The 22355-nt window shown below is 39.5% G+C and overlaps 1 protein-coding gene across 3 annotated transcripts in view; it reads left to right on the top strand.

Annotated features, from left to right (window-relative positions):
- Nucleotides 1–1257: 1257 nt before the first annotated feature.
- The window catches only part of Nrx-IV (neurexin-4), a 75515-nt gene continuing 54417 nt past the window's right edge, over nucleotides 1258–22355 (top strand). Inside the window, exons 1-2 of one of the 3 annotated variants that reach the window (XM_067787646.1) lie at nucleotides 1258–1424; nucleotides 1611–1720. In XM_067787646.1, coding sequence (XP_067643747.1) covers nucleotides 1639–1720 — 82 coding nt within the window. In that variant the 5' untranslated portion in view covers nucleotides 1258–1424; nucleotides 1611–1638. Of the gene's footprint in view, nucleotides 1721–22355 lie in introns of all 3 variants that reach the window. The other 2 variants (XM_067787644.1, XM_067787645.1) reach the window with 2 other exon arrangements.

Raw genomic sequence — 22355 nt, 5'->3', positions numbered from 1 at the left:
ATGTTGCTCTTAGGTACTCTCGTTATTGTATTGGGTTATTGAGACACAAGTGTTAGCGTTTAAGGCGGATTTACATAACGGTTTTGGTCGCTTCAAAGCGGTACTTTATTACGTAGCTTACAAAGCGTCAAGGCGAAACGAAACGGGCAAAGCGTTTATGTAAAGAACCAATTAATGGCGACTTATAACCATAAACCCATAACCAGATAAAACAGCTGAACGAACCTACCTTATGGAAATCAATGTAATCGATTAATGGTGCCATACCATAACGCTAACGCCATAATCTTGCCATAGCCAACCACAAATCATCTATCCAGATTCACGAGTTCAAAATTGCTTCGTTCTGTGCATAATCGATCACATTGGAGATGGTCATGGATATGGGTATGGTTACGACTATGGCGTTAGGGTTAAGGAAGTTTAATTATCTCTTAAGTCCGCCTTAAGCTGGAGACATTGGTGCTTTAACGGTAACCGTATCGGTAACCTTTTAACAGCTGATTCGACCAACCTTATGAACCGTATCGTAGTTAGTCAATTGGTTTTTGGGTTACCGTCGTAACGATAAACAACTGATTACGTTAGGGATACGACATACGGCACCAATGACTGCCGCTTTAAGGCGGTGCCACCATGGCATTTTTCATATAGATGCGTTTAACACAAGCTTATGCATTCCAATAACATCGCCACAATCAACCAAGATGTTGTGTTTGTAAATATGAAGGAACTTCAGACGTGGCAATTGAAGTTTATTACTCCTTGCCCATTCACATACAAAATTTCGCGAAGCATTGGTATAAACATTATCCCCTTACAACAAGGATACTTGCTAACATATTTTGTGTCGTATTCATTTACCTGCGAAAAATGTTAGAAAATTTACCAACCAGGGGGAAAAATAATTTCACTTGTAAAGTGTGTCAACACCCTTAACCAAAACAAATGTCACATTCTACTTCTTATGCTTTGCTTGTAACAAAATTTGGGAGATGGCTACATTTCAATATCAGATGGCGCCAGTGTCGCTCATTCTACCGTTCTCCATAAAAATGCGTGCAATCTACTCATAATGCATAAGCTTGTGTTAAACTCATCTAAATGAAGAAGTGCTTATGTGTCGGACCTATTAAGATTTAAAAGAGTGCTGCCAATACACAAAACTTCAGTCGTTATTTTGCCATTTTCCTCAATTCTTCTAATTGGAACTGTCAAATACTTCCCAAAGCACTTTTTTCTGCTCTTGCGCTCAAATTCGATTCGAACGTGGAGCATCTCTGAAGTGTGTTTCATTCACAGCAGCGACGGGCGGTTTTCTACAAATTAGTTTTATATTAAAAAATAATTATTTATATATTTTATCTGTGCATGTGAGGTTAAAAGAAGTGTGATATATTACAAGTGACGAAATATATTTTATGGTGTGTGTAAAACAACAGCGAATACCGTGGGTGCTGCAAGCAGTGCTGCTCAGTTAAGCTTGCCGAGGCAGCGAGCTGCCAACCAGCCAAAAAAATTGTCGGGCTGGGAATAGTGAAAAATTTTGTTTTATTTTAGTGGTTTCATAAGTGTAATGTATTATTGTTTTTGTTTTTATTCAATCGAAGCTGCATACTTAATTTTTAAATTGCAAAAATGAATCCTTCTGGATTTACGGCAGCGCTGCTGTGTTGGGGAATTCTCTTCGCCAGCTCAACCATACGGGATGTTTCTGCAGGTAATTATAAGTTGGAATACTTTTTATATGTTAATCAACATGTTTTATTTTATAGTAAGAAATGATGGAAATGTTTTTTAAACGTTTCTAAATGCAACTGAACTACAAACTCCTGTAAAATTTTATGGGTGTGACTCCAAATTGAAAACATAATGGCGATGTCTCATCGTACATATTTTTGCTCTTGCTTAGTTACTTTTATTTACCAGCCATTTGTCTGGCCTCATATTCTTTATTTGTTGACTTACCGCTTTAGGTTGCTCATTTCGGTTGGGTTTGTGCATACAGCGCTTTTCAAGCTGAGCTCACTGCTCTAGGGTTTGATAGCCACGATCAGTGCTTACGAAATAGGTAGCCAAAACAGAGAGCATAAAAGCAACACCCAAATTCCAACTACATACTTATCAAACCTGAGAGAAAAAAAAAAAATACAGTTGCTTTAAGCAGGAGGTTAATTAATATTTTACATGCAGCTCCAATGATCATTGCGTGATTCATCATTCTAATACTTTAATAGAAGTATCAATAGTTCATTTCAAAGTCATAGTTATATGCTTTTAAATGGTGAAATCTTACACTACTTCAGAAATCATTAACCCGTCATGGCCGGTATTTTGCTCTACGCTTCCGCATCATGTAATACGCATGCGAAATGTTTCGTTCAATAGTGCAGTTGCGTATCAAGCACGTGCATTTATATTGGGTGATGAATTGATTCCTGCATCTTTTCGATAGAAACTTAACAAAATACATGCCTACATATAGATTACATGCCATCTGTATCAATATTGCATAAACATAATGTTTGCCATCCATATGTATAGTCCCTGCAGCGGGTGGTACTTACTAGTGCCGAACACTCGTCTTTTTTTGGTCATACCGCATTTGACATTTATATTAGGCTAAATTCTATTCTTTTAAGATCAAAAATTGGACAACTTAAGAGTTAAGTACAGCAAGTAAAGAAATTTAATATTTTCCTATGTATTTATATATTTCATCTGGACATTTATTGATACTTTCGACTCTAAAACATTGAACTCTAAGCGGATGTATCGTAACTAGAGCTCACAGCCATAATTGTGCCTAATCGCGTTGCAGGGGAACTTTATATTGCATTGTTATTCCAGGTTTATATAAATATGTACATATATTTATTGATGTCGTATAAACAACTCCTTTTAGCTCCTTGACAACTTGATAATGATTCTGCATACCTCGTAGACTTATTGACTAAACATGAATATTAAGTTATATCAAAGGACATTGCATTCAACAAACGTCTAATTAACTTGATTAAAAGAGTAATAAACGACCATGGCTCAAAACTTCTCATTTTCTTTACCATCCGCACTGACTTCGTAGCATCCAAATGTTACCAAACCTATCTTCATTATGTGGCGCTTGGGAATCACATTAATTGCCCTAACCTTTATGCCACGTCTCCCATAGCAAAATACTCTAGTGTCGTTGTTGTTGTACTGACGATAAAGCCACTCCCCGAAGGTTTTCGGGAGTGTTATCGATGTTGATGGTCCTTTGCCGGATGCAGATCTGGTACGTTCCGGTAACAAAGCACCATTAAGGTACTAGCCCGACCATCTCAGAAACTATTAATATGTCCATTAAACCTTCTAGACCATAACTGCCTCGGGCCATTATTTTCTTATATCGACTACCTATAGGTCTGGGGTTTGTATGCTCTACCGCGAGAACATTGCTAGCTCACCCTCGATCTGCATACTGCTATAGGTGAAACTCTTTTCTTTCTGGATTAAAGAGGGTGATACCCCATATATGCCCCGTAGTCAGTAAATCAACGAAGTATGCTAACACACAACCCCAAACCTGTTTTTGTTGTAGCAGTGCTTCGCCCCATGAAATAGGCGAATACTCACAAATTGTCATTAGTATCCTCCAAAGGGAGAACGAGGAAACTTGCAGACCAGAGAGAAAGGGGTGTTAGAGGCATTGGTTCAACATTGAAAATGAAAAGATGGTTGGTGTTGTTGTTGTTGTTGTGATGATGGCTGGTGTCATGTGCGGACATGTTACAAACAGGACATACATTTTAACTGGGTTGATCCAGGCGTAAGTTTGCGCTAGAGTTCGGAAATTCATTCTCTTCGTAAGGATTCTCGCATCATTGTATAAGTGGTGTTCTGAGGACATAAGAAGACAATCCGTAGCCATTTTGAGAGCGAAGTTTTGACAGGTCTGTAGTTTTTTCCAGTGCGTATCCTTTGGGCGCGGTGACCATATTGGCGACGCGTAGCATGCACGTGGCCGTCTAATTGCTTTCTAAGTGGTAATGAGGGTTTCTTTATCTTTACTATAAGTGCTACCGGCAGGAGATTTGAGGATTTTGTTACAGCTCTGGATTTTAGGTATGTATATTTGCGAATGCATGCTCGCCAAAATCTAGTTGCTGATCGAACGTCACACCCAGTTTTTTTTATTTTATTTTATTTATTTATTTACGATCTTGAAAATCTATATAATTTAATAAGGTACAAAGTATTTTTAATGGTTACATATTTGTTTCAATTCATTGAATTTCTTTGACTTCAACTATATGATAATCTATAAAATTATTTACTAATTGGATGCGAGAAATTCGATAATGTAATTCATCAGGTCTCTTAAGCTAGCCCAACCTTTCCGGCCCAATCGAAAAACGAGACCGTACTAAATTGCACAATATTTAACGCTAATTTAACACGGGTTGTTAGGGGTTTAGATGATACGTTCCTGAATTGCACCAACGCTTGCCGACGAGTTAGATGCATTCCACCTTTTGAGACTAGGAGGAAGGAGGACCCTTTCGAGAATTTCAATGACGTGCCGTGGTTAACTGTATCAAAAGCTTTTGATAAGTCTAGCGCTACGAGTACTAATCTGTGGTGGGGTTCTCGATACGTTTAGCATGGTCGTGGTGCTACGTAGTTTAGAAAGCCAAGCAGATGATTGGCAAGTCGCAGGCTTGCGGAGAAGTAGGGGAGCAGAATGTCGTCGAGTCTCTTGGCTACTTGCGAAAGGAGAGCTATCTGACGATTTGATTCTCTTGTGTTATCTGGTTTACCATGCTTTATTATTATTATTATTATATTTATTTATTACAGTCTTTAAGACATAGTTGATGTTAAGTAAACATTTGTTTCATTAAATATTAAGTGTTTTACAATATAAAAATAATTTTACTTTAAACTTTAATTATTTAATTAATTAATATTTTCACAATCTTTTATCTCAGTAGGTAGTTCATTGTACATTTTGTACCCTGTGTATTCTAAAGTCTTCTTTGCGAACTCTGTTCTTACTCTAGGCAAACTTATATTATTGCAGTATCTAGTTCCATAACTATGGATCTCGTGATTATATAATATTTTATTGCTCAGGTAACTCGGTAGCATTCCTAATCTTACATGATGTATAAATTTCAAAGTGAAGTAACTTATTGACTGTTTTATACTAAGCCAGTTTAACCGATTCAGCATTATAGTTTTTGATGTTCTTGGGGGACATTTTAATATAAATCGCATTGCCTTGTTTTGTTTTATTTGTAGTCTTTTAATTTGCATATCACTCGCTATCAGCAGAATTGTAGGACAGTATATAAAGTGCGGCTCAATAATTGAACGATGCACCATTTTTTGATGACGTTGACTAATATGTTTACATGTTCTGTACATGAATCCTATTTCCTGCGCAATTTTTCTTTCAAGATAATTTATATGTTCTCCAAAATTCAGGTTTTCATCAACTAAAACTCCTAAGTACTTCATTTCATTTACTCTTTGAATTAAGTTGTTTTTTATCTTCAGGGTTATATTGTTTAAATCATTATTACGTATGATGTTCTGGTTTTTGCAAAATACCATGAACTTAGTCTTAAGTATCTATATTTAACTTCAATTTTTTAAGGCACAACCAGTTGTATAGAGAGTCAAGATCTTCTTGTGCTTTCTGCATTGCACAGTCGGCATATTTCTCACTGATGGTGAGCAGTGCATCATCCGCAAATAGACGTATATTGCAATATTTTAATCATTTATGTACAATGTAAATAGTATCGTTGGTGCAAGTACTGAACCTTGTGGCAATCCGATATCTACATCCACAACCGATGAGACTGCGTTTCCAATTACCGTCCTTAGCTTTCTGTCACTGAGATAACTTCGGAACCTTTCCAAAGTCTATCAACTGTTTCAAGTCTAAAAAGACAGACACCACAACTTTTTTATCTGATATATCTCCTTTCCATTATTTATTATTAGCGGACGGACCCTCGCCAATTTGCATTTTACGGGGATGACGAAGGTGGACCAAGACAGGTTGAAGACATGCGCTATATACTTGCAGAAAGCACGCTAACCACAAACCTCTTGCTGTTTTGTACCTACATTTACAGCTTCAATCCTTGTTCTGTACCCCTTTTACCAAATCCAAATCCGAACAGTTTGGACTTCCATAGGCAGCCCCCTTCTTCTTTCTAATGTATTACATATTGATGTTTATATGATAAAATACAAGTCTCATTCCTTGTCTTCAAAAACCATTTCCTTAAAAATATTATCTAATATATAAAATTCTTCTGTCACGGTTTTAGAGGCTGAACTCCTCCGAAACGGCTGAACCGATTCTCATGAAATTTTGTCAGCATATTGGGTAGGTCTGAGAATCGGCCAACGTCTACCTTTTTTTCGCTACGTGTCTAGGGTCTTGAGATCAAAACGTGGACCTGGGTACCCCTAGAATGTGTTTATACAATATGGATATCAGATGAAAGCTGTTGATGAGTGCTATAGTACAGGATAATTTTCATACCCCTGGGTGACTAGGGTCTCGAGATATAGGCCAAATCGTGGACCCGGATACCCCTAGAATGTGTTTATACAATATGGATATCGAATGAAAGGTGTTGATGTGTGCTATAATACAGAGTAAGTTTTACACTGCTGAATGACTAGGGTTTGATATAGGCCAAAACATGGACCCGGATACCCCTAGAATGTGTATGTATTATGGACATCAAATGAAAGATATTGCTGAGAGCTCTAAAGTTCATTGTGATATTCGATTTAGACGCATCAACCTGGCAAAACTGATAAATATGCATGCGAAGCCGAAATAAAGACAAGAATTAATAATACCCACATACTTATTTACATACGTCCTATTCGATTTGCCTGAAATTTCGTATATAAATTTGCCTATATTAGTATTTACGATGCTTTTTTCCGGGAAGTATACCAGAGACGGACTGGGACTGGGATTAGGAACTAGGACTGGGACTGAGACTGAGACTCGGAGTGGGACTGGGACTGAGACACGGAATGGGACTGGAACAAAATACATACCACCCTCTGGGACTGGCAATAAGAGATGAAGAAGAAGGAGAAAAACTTGAGAGAAGAGAAAAGAGAGAAGGAGACTGAAGAAAGAGATAGAATGAGACGAAGATGGAGATGAAGCGAAAAAGACGGAGGGAGGAGTGAATAAAAAGATTAGGAAAAAGTGTAGAGGGGTAGGGCAGAGTTAGACGGAAAAGCTTATTAAAATGTATGCAGATAGGCAAAATTTAGGGCAGAACAACGTCTGCCGGGTCTGCTAGTTTCATATAAAAGACTCTGTCTTACTTGTGTCTTAATAATAATAATAATAATAATTCTTATCACTTCCATATGTTAAAATTTTAATGCCGCCATACGAGAATACCTGCATTCTTGTCTAACTAAAAAAAGTACAAATCCTTAAATTTTGCTACAACAACAAATCCTTAACGTTACGCTTTCATGAATGTAATACTCACAACTCAATTGTTGCACTTTTCCATTGTGTTAAACCCTAAATACTTGAGTAGTGCTGCTCAGCCAAGATAAGGTTACACGCAAGCAAAACAAATAAAATCAAAGTTTGCAGCAAAATCCCATCAAACAAGGGTGTTTAATATGACTGCATCGCCGAAGGAGGGCTGCTTGCTGTTCTCATTTTTAAATTTTGTTCTTTGTTAGGTTAAGGATCTATTGTCAGCTTTCTCTCATGTACTCCATATATATGAGCCAAGTATTTGCGCAAGCAATTTAAACATTGATGTTGTGTACTTGTTGTTTTATATTTTTCTTGATACATATAGGGTTTAAAAAAGGGCGTAAACGTGATTGGGGAGTTTCATTTAGGTGCCAGGCAAACCTAAATTAAATTTTGTGCAATATCGTTTTGATTGGCGTGTTTGATTGGATTTTGAGAAATTAAAAAAAAATCTTGATGAAACTAGTAGAAAGAAGTATGCATGTATTTCGGCCATCCATAATATGTGGAAAGTACGTTTGAATATCGCATCAAAACTCCCATGTTCATATCTTTTTTTTTTAACTCGGACGTTGTGGCAGCGCACTGCCCTCAAGTGGCCCGATGAAACCAGGCTAATCCTGTTTTTTTTTTTTTTTTTTAATTCATACATACTTTTTTTGTTTTTTTTATTTTTTTTTGTATCCCAATTTTTATTTATGTGTTACTTATAATTTTTTTGTTACCGAGTCAGTTGCTTCTTAAGCGCCGAGATCTAAAACCGCTCAGCTACAGAGAAACTCATTAGCTGAGAAATATAGATTCACAAAATACAATAGACTAAAAGTATAAATATAATTTTTTAATTATTAAGAGAAGATAGAACCGTCTTTTTTATGGCAAAGATCGAGTCCGAAACATCAATTATTCTCGAGTGAGAGTTATAATCTTCACACAAACATAGAAAAGGTTCGTGTAGTTGGAAATTGCTTCTGCATTGTTTAAGAATTATAGGTTTATAATGCCTTGAAACTCGGCATGGAACATTCAAGTTTACTTCGTTCAATAGAAATGGGCTTGAAATCGATCCATTTAAAAGTCTAGTCATAAATAGTACACCTAGCATTTCTCTACGACTTGCAAGGGTAGGAAGATTTATTAGTTTTAATCGATTAGTGTAAGGAGGAAGATTATACGGAGAGTCCCATTGAAGATTTCTAAAGGCGAAAAGTAAAAACTGTTTTTGAATTGATTCTAGTCTATCCACATGAACTTGATAACGCGGATTCCAAATTATCGATCCATATTCTAATATCGGCCTCACCAATGATGTAAAAAGGGTTTTTGTAACGTAAGGATCACTAAACTCCTTTGCCCATCTTTTCACAAATGCTAAAACTCCTCTCGCTTTATTGACTGTGGCATTAATATGAGGGTTGAAACTAAGTTTGCAATTCATTGTAACTCCCAAGTCGACAAAAACATCAACGCAAGTAACATCAAACATAGAAATTATTTAAAACAAGTTTTTCAAAACGTGGTCATCTTATGGTTTTGAGAAGTTTGATAATTCCTTCACTGCTGTTGTTGTTGTAGCAATGTTTTGCCCCACCTAATAGCTGCGACCGATCACAAATTGTCATCAATATCCTCTAACGGGAGTCCAAAGAAACTTGCTGTTTCGACAGGGGTGAACCATAATGAAAGGGGTGTTAGAGGCGTTGGTTCCACATTACAATTAAATAGATGGTTGGTGTCATGTGGGGACACTTCGCAAGCGGGGCATACATTTTGTATGTCGGGGTTGATCCTGAATATGTAAGAGTTTAACCTGTTACAGTATCCAGAAAGAAGTTGAGCCAGAGTGACTCGCGTTTCCTTGGGGAGTATGCGTTCCTTTTCCGCAAGTTTCGGGTACTTTTCCCTGAGTACTGGATTCACCGGGCAATTCCCGGCATAAAGGTCCGACGCCTGTTTGTGGAGTTCATCAAGGACCTGCTTGTGATTTTTTTGCTTCATACGGCTGAGTTCTCAGGTGCCGTATTTCCTCAAAATGTTTACGGAGATGACTCCTTAAGCCCCTAGGCGATGCTGGCTCATCAATCAGATGTCTGTTGGGATGCCCAGGTTTCTGGGTATTCAACAGGAACTGTTTGGTTAGCATCTCATTTTTTTCCCTGATGGGGAGTATTCTCGCCTCATTATGTAGATGGTGTTCTGGGGACATAAGAAGACAGCCCGTGGCGGTTCTGAGCGCAGTATTTTGGCAGGCCTGTAGCTTCATCCAGTGGGTAGTTTTTAGGCTTGGTGACCATATAGGGGACGCGTAGCACGCAAACGGCTGGCCAATTGCTTTGTATGTGGTAATGAGCGTTTCTTTGTCTTTTCCCCAAGTATTGCCAGCAAGGGATTTGAGGATTTTATTACGGCTCTGGATTTTCGGTACAATTGCGGCTGCGTGCTCACCAAAATGTAGATCCAGACCAAACGTCACACCCAAGATTTTGGGGTGTAGGGCAGTCGGTAGCGTAGTGCCATCGACGTGGATGTGCAAAATGGTCGACATATGGGACGTCCAAGTTGTAAAGAAGGTCGCGGATGATTTAGTCGGTGATAACGCCAGGTTTCGCGATGCGAAAAAAATGAAGAGGTCAGGGAGGTAGCCGTTTATTCTGTTGCAAAGCTCATCGATCTGTGGGCCCGGGCCTGTGGCCATTATTGTGCAGTCATCGGCGTAAGAAACGATAGTAACTCCTTCCGGTGGCGAAGGTAGTTTTGATATGTAAAAATTAAACAAAAGTGGGGATAGGACACCACCCTGTGGCAACCCTTGTTTAATTCTTCTTGGCTTTGATATTTCGTTTCTAAATTGCACCGATGCCTGCCGACCACCCAGATAATTTGCGGTCCACCTTTTAAGACATTGGGGAAGGGTAAACCCTTCCAAGTCTTGCAGTAACGCGCCATTGTTGACCGTATCAAAAGCTTTTGACGGAGACCAGAACATCTAGGAAAGTGGCACCGTCCATTGCAGGAGCTACACTGGGCGGATGTCGCAAACGTATATATTCTGTGCTGGCAAACGGTGCAAAGGTAGGTAGGGACTAAGAGCCTGTTTCCCTGACCTGCACAATTGCTGCCGGAAAAGAGGGGGGAGAAGATGGGAGTAGGGCTGATGCTCGGCATTGCTCCCCACTCTTCTACGGAGATTGTAGGTATGAGTGGGAGCAGCCTTGTGAGTTGGTGGCGCCGTGGGGCGCGAGCAACAGCGGGTACTTGTTGTGGCTTGCTGAGCAGCAGGGCTGCTGGAAGGTGGCGGGGGGCGCTAAGGCGCAGACTACGGGACGTCCTAGGACGTGAACAGCAAGGAGCCACAAAAGATGTATAGAAGTTACGTGGACGTCTGGCTTTGGGGTCTAGCCCAGAACAACCTGTCCGATGCAACCATCCCTTTCACGAGACACACTGACAAGAGTATGACCGTCAGGACCGGGGTCAGGAGACGGACCCGGATTGGGTTCGATACCTTCCCGGAGCAAGAGAATATGGAGCAGTCCTGCTGCAAGGAGCTGCTGAGATGATGACAATTTGTGGGAGGGACGCAACAAATTAAATGGGGTTACACTGAAATGGCAGTCCTTGGTCGGGAAAAATCCCGAGTCGCTACGGTACATAAAACCGACGGCCTTTGGAAGCGTCCTTCACTGCTGTCGTGTTCACATATGTAGTTCTTTCTCAGTTTGGTTAAATGAGAGCAGTACTTTAAGACGCTACAAATCATTTATGTATGTATGTATGTATAATTTATTCAGTCTATGATTAAACAATCTTACAGACTAGAATACAAAAGCAAATAAATACTTAAACAAATAATCAACTGAAAACCACAACGAATAACGTAAGTAACATGACTAGCGAACACAAAAAAAAAAAAGATAATGCAAGTAAAGATTATAGCAACTCTTGCAAAGTTGACTTGAAGATGCTTCTCGACAAAGAAAAATCAATAAAAAACCTCCTTGAGAGTCTATTAAATTCATTTAATGCCCGAAAAATTGGGTCAAAATTACAATAATTAGCCCTGCAAGCACTCATGTAAAATGGAAAAAATGTTCGAAGACTCCGATTAGGTACATTAAATGACACCTTCGCTAAGAGAACTGGGCAATCAAGAGAGCCAACTATTAGATCATAGACGAACATTAGCAGATGTTCTATCCTTCTGAATTCGAGAGGTTGGAGATTTATGAGTAAGCAGCGCGAGTGATAGGATGGAATTGGGTCGTCAAAGTTGAGTGAAAATAGACAAAAACGAGTAAATTTTCTTTGAACCCTTTCAATTGTGGCAGCATAGCAGCTATAGATAGGATTGCAAACAATTGAGGCGTATTCTAGTTTTGAACGAACGAGAGAGGTAAAAAGAGCCTTCCTTGTATAAGGATCCTTAAAGTCTTTTGCATATCTACGAAGAAAGGCAAGGTTTCTGTAAGCCTTGGGAAGCATATAAGAGATATGATTGACAAAAGAGAAAGAGGAATCAAAAACAACACCTAAGTCAATAAATTCATTAACCGAAACCAGTCGAGCACCTGCGATATCGTAGAGGGTGGAATATAAGTTAGATGATTTAGTAAAAGACATGTGGAAACATTTATTCACATTGAGGAAGAGATTATTGGCATTAAACCATTCAATAAGATTATTTAGGTCATTTTGTAGGAGTAGGGAATCCGACTCGGCATTAACTCTATGAAATAACTTTAAATCATCTGCAAATAGAAGGAAAGAGGACGAAAAAAAACAGGAACTAATATCATTTATAAAAAGCACAAACAACAAAGGCCCGAGAATGCTACCCTGAGGAACTCCAGACGTTGCATAAAAAGGTAGGGACTTGCAGCCCTCTATTTCAACACATAGAGACCGGTTCGATAGATACGATTTTAACCAAGATAAGAATACAGAGTGAAATCCAATATACTCAAGTTTAGATAGTAAGATTTGATGTGAAACTTTATCAAAAGCCTTTGAGAAGTCGGTATATATGGTATCAACCTGGCAGCCATCCTTAAATGCAGAGATACAGAAATCAGAAAACGACCCTAGATTAGTGACAGTAGAGCGACCAGCAACAAACCCATGTTGACGCGGGTCAATCACCTTTTAATGATAAAAGACAACTTCTCCTTTATGATTTTTTCGAAAAGCTTTGAGCATACTGTGAGTTTGGCAATCGGCCTATAGTTAGAGATGTCATTTTTATTACCAGATTTAAAAATAGGACAAATTGAGCTCCTTTTCTATCTATCGATAAAAGTTCCAGAGGACAGAGATAAATTGAAGATATGGCAAATGGGAGCGCAGAGAGTTAAACTACAGTGCTTCAGTACAAAGGCGCAAAGGCCATCAGTGTCACAACTTAGCGAGGGTTTAAGGGAAAGCATAGCATTGCGAACATCATCCTCTGAGATAATGAGGGAGCCAAAATCAATCTGATCACAAAGTCCCGAGCGCGAATGAGAGCCAGCCAAACCTACATTGGCATCATCAAAGTTAGATTTAAAGAATTCCGCAAAAAGCTCATCTGTTTCAGTTAGCGACTGGGAGCTTACCCCATTAAAGGTCATACAGATCGGAATATTCGTTGAACCACGTTTGGAGCGGATAAAGTTCCAAAAGGCTATTGGATTTTCTTTAAGCTCATCTTCGAGCCTACGCATGTAGCGATTATAAAGAAATTTTTCGAGAACATTAAACTGACGCACACTATTAATGTACTGTTCCCTAAGAGAAATGTTTTCCCTATTTGCCTTATATAATTTATTGAATTTGTTACGCTTGTTTTTCAACCTTTAAGCGTTATGTTATACCAAGGTAATTTATACAACCTAGGCCTAAAACGAGGCACTGTAATATGAAATATCTCAGATAACTTCGATAAGAAAAGGTCATAACACATGCTGACGTCATTAGAGAGAAATATATTTGCCCAGTTAAGTGCAAGTAAGACATTGTTCAACTCACTGAAATCAGTAAGTCGAAAGTTAAAAGGAGAGTTATCCAATGGCGTCAGCGTAGGGATAGCAGCAAAGGTATTTAATTGAATGACAAGCGGTAAGTGATATCTATCGGATGGACACACAGGAAGAGTACTATCAGAGAGATCAAATATTAAATTCTCATCGACAAACACTAGATCAAGCAACCTCGAAAGAGTATTAAATAAATTATTGATTTGAATCAAATCGTAACTTAAAATATTATCTATAAGATTGATTAGAATACCATTACATTGAAAGTCTGTCCAAACAATATTAGGCAGATTGAAATCACCAAGTATGCAAAAACTCGCATCAGGGTGGCTTTCGCATAGATTGACGATGTTCTCGACATGAGATGAGTATAAGGAATCACCACTGTTCGGCGGTATGTACGAGCAACATATGAAAGTTGAACTAGAGGAACTGGAAATACAGACGCACAGCTGATCTAGTAATGAATCATGATGTAGAAGTTGAAACCTCGATGAATGCAGGTTTCTGTTAACTGCAATCAACACTCCACCCCCTTTCTTTTGACCAGTTTTCACGGAGTCTCGATCTTTCCGGAAGGTTAGGAATAACTTAGAGTCAAAGTATTCTTCATCAAAGAAGTCTTCATTGAGCCACGTTTCCACAATGACATAAACGTCATAGTCCATACGAGACGAAGACAAAAGAAAATCATTAGATTTGGTGCGCATGCCGCCGACATTTTGAAAGTAGACTCTCAAACGTGCATTCGTTGATCAAGTGTGGATATTATGATTGTTGTTGAGTTGATCATTACGTGAACCTACGATACCGATGGGTTTTCTCCGATTTTTGGAAAAAACCGAAATGGCTTTATAGTGACATTAGAGGGCCACAGAGCAGGATCAAATAGCTTATTATAATCTGCTGAGCGCACACGAACTTTAAACGAAACTCTCACCAAAGAGTTGATGTCAGCATCCCTCCTTACTAACTTAAAACAAGCCAACGCTGATGTATCAATTTTGATATGCTCGGATATATATTTAACAATTTTTTCCTCTGTGACCGAGCGTCTGAAAGATGAAATATGGATCCATTTATATGGTACAAAAACATCCAGCTCAGCATTGTTATTATTGCCATTATATATTATATGTTTCAGTATTCGTATTACTATATAAATGTTTTTACATGTAGTTTTATTTAAGCCGTAGCGAATTTTTTACAAAAATTTTTTGTTATAATGTCGTTGTATTTATAAATTGTTACCATATATTTTTCTATCTCGATAATTTTTGTTTAAGTTGTTACATATCTGTGAGGACTATGTCCGGTAGATAATAATAATAATAATAAATAATAATAAATAATATTTAATTCATTTGGAGCACGTGCGCTTCGAATAACTGTGGTAGGAGCCTTAGGTGATTTGCTAGTAGGGCAAGCAGTGACAGTGGCATATGATAGAGTATTTACTGACTCACTATTAGTAGCAATTGTCGAAAAATTAGAATGAGTAATAAAAAATCCGCTCTGTATGGAATCGCCCGCTGGGGGTGCAGAACCTTTCAATCTCACCTTATTTTTTGTTGACGTATTTGAAGAATTGATTATGTTAGATGTCAGAGCATTTGACAATGATGATTGTGTAATAGTTGCAGGTGAAGAAGTAAATGCATTATTAATGTTGGTTGTAAGAGCATTTGACAATGTTGACTGAGGATTAATTGTAGGTGAGGTTGCCAATGTATTTGACTTCCCAAGGCAGTCGGTTCTATGTACCGGAGCGACTCGGGATTTTTACCGACCAAGGACTGTCATTTCAGTGTAACCCCATTTAATTTGTTGCGTCCCTCCCACAAATTGTCATCCTCCCAGCAGCTCCTTGCAGCAGGACTGCTCCATATTCTCTTGCTCCGGGAAGGTATCGAATCCAATCCGGGTCCGTCTCCTGACCCCGGTCCTGAGAAATGGTTTTGCTGCATCTGCCGGAAAAGAATCTTTTTAGGACGGTCATACTCTGTTCAGTGTGTCTCGTGTAAGGGATGGTTACATCGGACAGGTTGTTCTGGGCTTGATCCCAAAACCCGACGTCCACGTAACTTTTATAAATCTTTTGTGGCTCCTTGCTGTTCACGCCCAAGGGCGTCCCGTAGTCTACGTCTAAGCGCCCCCCACTACCTTCCAGCAGCCCCGCTGCTCAGCAAGCCACAACAAGTACCCGCTGCTGCTCGCGCCCCACGGCGCCAACAACTCAAACAGCTGCTATCACTCATAACTACAATCTTCGTGGTAGAGTCGGAAGCAATGTTGAGAAACAGCCCCTGCCCCGTCTTCTCCCCCCCCCCCCCCCCCCCGCTCTTTTCCGGCAGCAATCGTGTAGGTCAGGGAAGCAGACTCTTAGTCCCTACCTCCGTTTGCACCGTTTGCCAGCACAGAATATATATGTTTGCGACATCCGCCCAATGCAGCTCCTGCCTTGGGTGGTGCCACTTTCCTAGATGTTCTGGTCTCCGCGACGGCAACCCCCGACGGGTTTCATCGCGCCATGTTGCCAGGTCACAAACCCAAATCATCCGGGTACCCCAAAGCTTGCCCAAGGACGCCCAGTCCCAGGGCCCCAACAGCAATTGCGTCCTGGCCTTCCTCAACCAAGGCGTAGTCACCCGTCACTTACCCCCCAGAGTGGCGACGTCTCCCCCCATGCACTTCAGAATTCTGCAGTTAAACTATAATGGACTAACTGGGAAGATTACGGAGATAGTCAATTTCATGAAGCGGCACAACATCCGCATTGCTGCGATTCAAGAGACTAAACTCACAGCACGATCTGCATTGCAGACCTGCTCTGGGTATAATGTCCACAGAAAAGATCGCGAGAGCGGAAATGGAGGCGGCCTCGCGTTTATAATACACCACTCTGTGCAATATCACATATTTGATCCTGGCATCGACCGCAGGGACAATGTCTTAGAACGTCAAGGCCTATCTGTCCGGTCAGGCGATGCAAACCTAGAAATCATCAACATCTACATCCCCCCTGCCACCTGTTGCCCCAGTGGATACCGCCATAATATCAGAGCCTTACTCACTGGCAACAATCGCATTATCTTAGGCGATTTCAATGCCCATCGTGATCTATGGCATTCAAATTTGCGGGCGGACAGTAGGGGTGAGATGTTAGCGGATCAAATAGAAGAAACGACGTTCTGCACAATAAACGGAGACGCCCCCACACGTATGGTAGGAAGCTGTCACAGTTCAGCAGATATCTCAATCGTGAGCTCAGAACTCGTAAACTGCGTCAACTGGCAGCCGATGGTATCATTGGCATCCGACCACCTGCCTATACTTATTTCGCTCGAGCGTACCGCCGACTTCATCGTCACCGAAAAACGCACTTTCATAAACTTTAAAAAAGGAAAGTGGGAAGAATATAAATCTTTTACAGACAACCTCTTTGCTGCCCTCCCTATCCCGACTGATGCCCGCCAAGGGGAGCGTGCCTTCCGCAGGGTCATTGAATCCGCCTCGTCACGTTTCATCCCCGCCGGAGGCCGCAAACTTAGCGAGAGAACGTGACCTTATAAGGCAGCTTGATCCAGGCGACCCCCAAATAAGAGATATAAACCAACGCATCAGATTGCTTGTGGATGAACACAAGCGGGCGAAATGGGAGGAGCACCTAAGAGGTTGTAACCTCTCTACCGGTGTGGGTAAACTTTGGTCCACCGTAAAGTCCCTATCGAATCCGACTAAGCACAAATACAAAGTTTCCATCGCCTTTGGCGACAAAGTGCTGTCGGATGCGAAAAAATGCGCGAGCGCTTTCTGCCGACAATATATAATGCATTCTACGGTCGACAAAGATAGACGGAGGGCCAACAGACACGCACATAAACACAAATTCAGCGCGTCACCAATCACCATCACCGCTAAAGAGGTTGAGGACGCCATTGGTCGCGCTAAACCATCCAAAGCAGTGGGCCCAGACGGCATAGCCATGCCGATGCTTAAAAGCCTATGGAAAGAGGGTTTCAAATATTTAGCGCAGGTCTTCAACCTGTCTCTTTCCACCTTTGTTATACCCGAGAAATGGAAAATGGCCAAGGTGGTCCCGCTACTAAAGCCTGGTAAACCAGCTCACATAGGAGAGTCGTATCGTACGATATCTCTCCTATCGCCAGTAGCAAAGACGCTCGAAGCCATTTTGCTCCCTTATTTCCAAGCAAATTTGCAGCTAGCCTCCCATCAGCATGGCTTCAGAAAACTCCATAGCACTACCTCCGCGCTAAATGCTATTAGCAATAAATTGCGGTTTAAATCAAAACCCCCACCATAAAACAGTACTCGTCGCGCTAGACCTATCAAAAGCTTTTGATATGGTCAACCATGGCTCGTTACTGCAAGACCTGGAAGGGTCTACCCTTCCCCCATGTCTTAAAAGGTGGACCGAAAATTATCTGGGTGGTCGGCACGCATCGGTGCAATTTAGAAACGAAACATCAAAGCCAAGGAGAATTAAACAAGGGCTGCCACAGGGTGGTGTCCTATCCCCACTTTTGTTTAATTTCTACATATCTAAGCTGTCTTCACCACCGGAAGGAGTCACAATCGTTTCCTACGCCGATGACTGCACAGTAATGGCCACAGGCCAAGGCCCACAGATCGATGAGCTATGCAATAAAATAAACGGCTACCTCCCTGATCTCTCCAGTTTTTTCGCCTCGCGAAACCTGGCATTATCACCGACTAAATCTTCCGCGACCTTATTTACTACATGGACGTCCCAAATGTCGACCATTTTGAACATCCACGTCGATGGCTCTACGCTACCGACTGTCCTACACCCCAAAATATTGGGTGTGACGTTTGATCAGGATCTACATTTTGGTGAGCACGCAGCCGCAATTGTTCCGAGAATTCAGAGCCGTAACAAAATCCTCAAATCCAGTACTCAAAGTAAAGTTTCCAAAACTTGCGGAAGAGGAACGCATACTCCCTAGGGAAACGCGTGTCACTCTGGCTCAACTTCGTTCTGGATACTGTAACAGGTTAAACTCTTACCTATCCAGAATCAACCCCGACAAACAAAATGTATTCCCCGCCTGCAATGTGTCCCCACATGACACCAACCATCTCTTTAATTGTAATGTGGAACCAACGCCTCTAACACCCCTTTCCCTATGGTCCATCCCTGTTTAAACAGCAAGTTTCCTTGGACTCCCGTTAGAGGATATTGATGACAGTTTGTGATCGGTCGCGTCTGTTAGGTGGGGCGAGGCACTGCTACAACAACAACAACAACAATAATGATTGTGTGATAGTTGCGACTGTAGAAGTAGATGAGGCTGCCAATGTATAAGTGGATTCAGGAACATTATAAGCCAGAGCAAACGAAGATTGTGTTTGTTTATTTGCAAATGTAGATGTGAAAGAAGATGGATGTTGAGAAGAGGCAAATGTAGACAGAGCGCGAAAATTATTAGAATAGGAACCGTTTGATGGCTGCATAGAAATTGTTAGTGGACTATGAACATTAGAGTTGACATTATTTCTGCTGTTGAGATCCGGAGAATATGCAGGAACACTCAAATTATTGTTGGACGAAGGCAAAGAATTTATTAGTTCTTCCTTTAGCGAGTCAAATTATTTAGAAAACTTTAGGAATTTATTATCAATAGCACTTGTGATTAGCTCAAAACCAAGCTTTTGAGCGGTGAGCACAGAATCAAGAGCTTTACAGAGCTTATCCGGCATATCTACACACTCTTCACACACGTACAACAAATGACGATTAGATTTACAGCTGAATTCAGTAAGCCGTCTCCAGTCACTATTAGAGACTATTTGGGGTGAAAATCACTTTTGAGACAATTTGCCATTCTGTAAGCTGTCTCGCGTCTCCAGCCTCACAAAAGCAATCACTAATTTGTGAGCTGGGCCGGGGTAGATCACAAACGTGAAAATTTCAGAAAAAGTATGAAAATTATTTGCGAAAAACGCTTTAAATATATTTTTTTTATTCCTAAAATTAAAATAAGCATAGAAAAAATGAAAAAACAGAAAATACTTAAAAAAAAAATCGAACTCTATGTGGCGCCGCTGAGATTCGAACCAAACACTTTGGGATTTTGTATAAAAGTTGTGATCGGCGTCTTAGCAAGCTCAGCCAAAATACCACCCAACTTTATGTTAACAAAATGCAGTGCTATATTATTTGTTCAATGTATGAGTAAATTGTCATTTTGGTGAATTTCGTCGATATGGTGAATTGTTTTTGTGACTTTGTTAATTACGGCTGAATTCTGTAATTCAGTCTCATCTCAAGTCTCTAAATTTGAGATTTTCCTTGAGAGACAATTTTTGTGACTTGAGATGATTTCGGTATTCAGTAAACGAAAGTCACAAAAACAATTCACCATATCAACGAAATTCACCAAAATGACAATTTACTCATACATTGAACAAATAATATAGCATTGCATTTTGTCAACGCAATGTTGAGTGGTGTTGTGGCTGAGCTCGCTAAGATACCGTTCACAACTTTTATAGAAAATCCGAAAGTGTGTAGGTTCGAATCTCAGCGGCGCCACTAGAGTTAGAGTTCGATGTTTTTTTTAAAAAAACACGACCGCACACAACGAATATCCACAATGTATATGATTTAGCAGACAAAACCATATAAAAATAACTTCAGAGCTTAGAGACTTACAGCTGAATTCAGTAACCCGTCTCTAGTCACTATTAGAGACTCTTGGGGGTGAAAATCACTTTTGAGACAATGTGCCATTCTGTAAGCATCTCCAGCCTCACAAAAGCAATCACTAATTTGTGAGCTGGGTCGGGGCAGATCACAAACATGAAAATTTCAGAAAAAGTATGAAAATATTTGCGAAAAATGCTTTAAATATGTTGTTTTACTCCTCAAGCCCAGCCACAATACCACCCAACAACATTATGTTGACGAAATGGTTCATTGTATGAGTAAATTGTCTTTTTGGTGAATTTCGTTGATATGGTGAATTGTTTTTGTGATTTCGTTTACTGAATACCGAAATAATCTCAAGTCACAAAAATTGTCTCTAAAGGAAAATCTCAAATTTAGAGACTTGAGATGAGACTGAATTACAGAATTCAGCCATTAGTCTAAAGAAGCTGCTGGTTAAGGCGTTGGCTTCACATATCCGTTTAAAACGTTTGTGTAGGCACCCTGTAAAAGCACCGAAATCGGTCTTTTCTCTGTTTTAGATATCGAATTTTTGGATTTAACTTTCCTTACTTTATTTTTATTAATTAGATATCGAATTTGGGATTTACCTTTCCTTACTTCATGTTAATTTTATTCCGATATATGGTTCGAATAGTGGGTGTCACTTTAAGGAAAACTCGATAACAGCTGAACATAAACAAATAGGTAAATGACTTCTTCTGACAAATTGGTCCTAGAGTAATCACTGTCACAACCAGTATCCCTTATTGAAATTAATTATAAAATGTATAAGCGACAAAATAATTTCGCTGTTTTTACAGTGTGCTGAAAAAAATTTCTTTTTAATTTTTGAGATCGTGACGAATCCTGGGGCACACTTTTTTAGTGATACGCTCTAGTGTACATACTTTGACATCGAAAATTATAAACATATTGCTCTACATTTGTAAAATCAACCATATTGATTATAAATAATAATAAATGGCACAATGTTTCATAAAAAACCACGTAATAAAATAAATTGTATTAGAACATAAATACAATTTTTCACACAAAGTGTGAAAACTTTTAATTACCTCAAGCTTTTAACGCAATCCATGAAATATGTAAAAGTTAATTACATGAACTTGACAGAGATCGGCTGGACAAATGCCAGCAAATATTTCGGAGGGCTTAAGTAGGTCATCGCTTTAATCGTTATATCGTAAATTTTCATTTCAACAACTCACTGGAGCAGTATAAAAACAAATGAATAATATTCAAATGAAATAAAACAAAATGTTAATAAACAATCTTAAATCGCTAAGTTAGTATAAATGTACTCAAATATGTATGAAATATTCTTTAAAACATATTTCAACAGTTGTTGTTGTAGCGATAAGGACACTCCCCGAAAGCCTTGGGGAGTGTTATCAATTTTGAGATCATTGCTGGAATGTACGGGGATAATTTTGGGATGATTTTGATACTTTTTTTAGTAGTGTTCGGGATCATTCCGGGACTTTTTGACATTATTTTGGTTTTTTTCGAGACTGTTTTAGGAACTGTTTCGATATTTCGAGATTATTATGGGCAGTATTAGGGCACGTTTCGGGATTATATCGGGACTATTTTGAGATCGTTATGTTGCAATTATGTAGCAGAGTATACAAAAATTCATTTATGATGCGAAAAGTTATCGGGGCAGTTATTATTAACGCATTTATATAGGCATGTTATCGCTAACACTGGTTAATGAGGGGTCGTGTTGGTTGATTAACAATTTGTTATCGGAAAAACGAACCGATATCGAAGAGTTATGGAGCTAATATCGATTTGTTATCGGAAAAACAACGATTTTTTTCGACTTCCATATCGATGGACGATAAGGACACTCTCCGAAGGTTTTGGGGAGTTTTGTCGATGTTAAGGTCCTAGCCCGACTGGCCGATAAAATATAAAAGATAAATTATAATGTCCGTAAACCGAAGCGAAAAAAATCAGTAAGAAGCCGATGACTCGGCTATAAAAAGTGGCTAACAAACCGATATTATTAAGATAAAAAATATTTTTTTGATAAAAAGTTGATATTTTCTTATTACAAATAGATATCTTTTCGATGTCAAATTAATATGTTTAC

Source organism: Eurosta solidaginis, chromosome 5 (assembly GCF_040869045.1).
Source record: "Eurosta solidaginis isolate ZX-2024a chromosome 5, ASM4086904v1, whole genome shotgun sequence".
Taxonomy (NCBI): domain Eukaryota; kingdom Metazoa; phylum Arthropoda; class Insecta; order Diptera; family Tephritidae; genus Eurosta; species Eurosta solidaginis.
The sequence above is the reverse complement of the archived record's forward strand: the minus strand, read 5'-3'. Positions and strand labels throughout refer to the sequence as shown.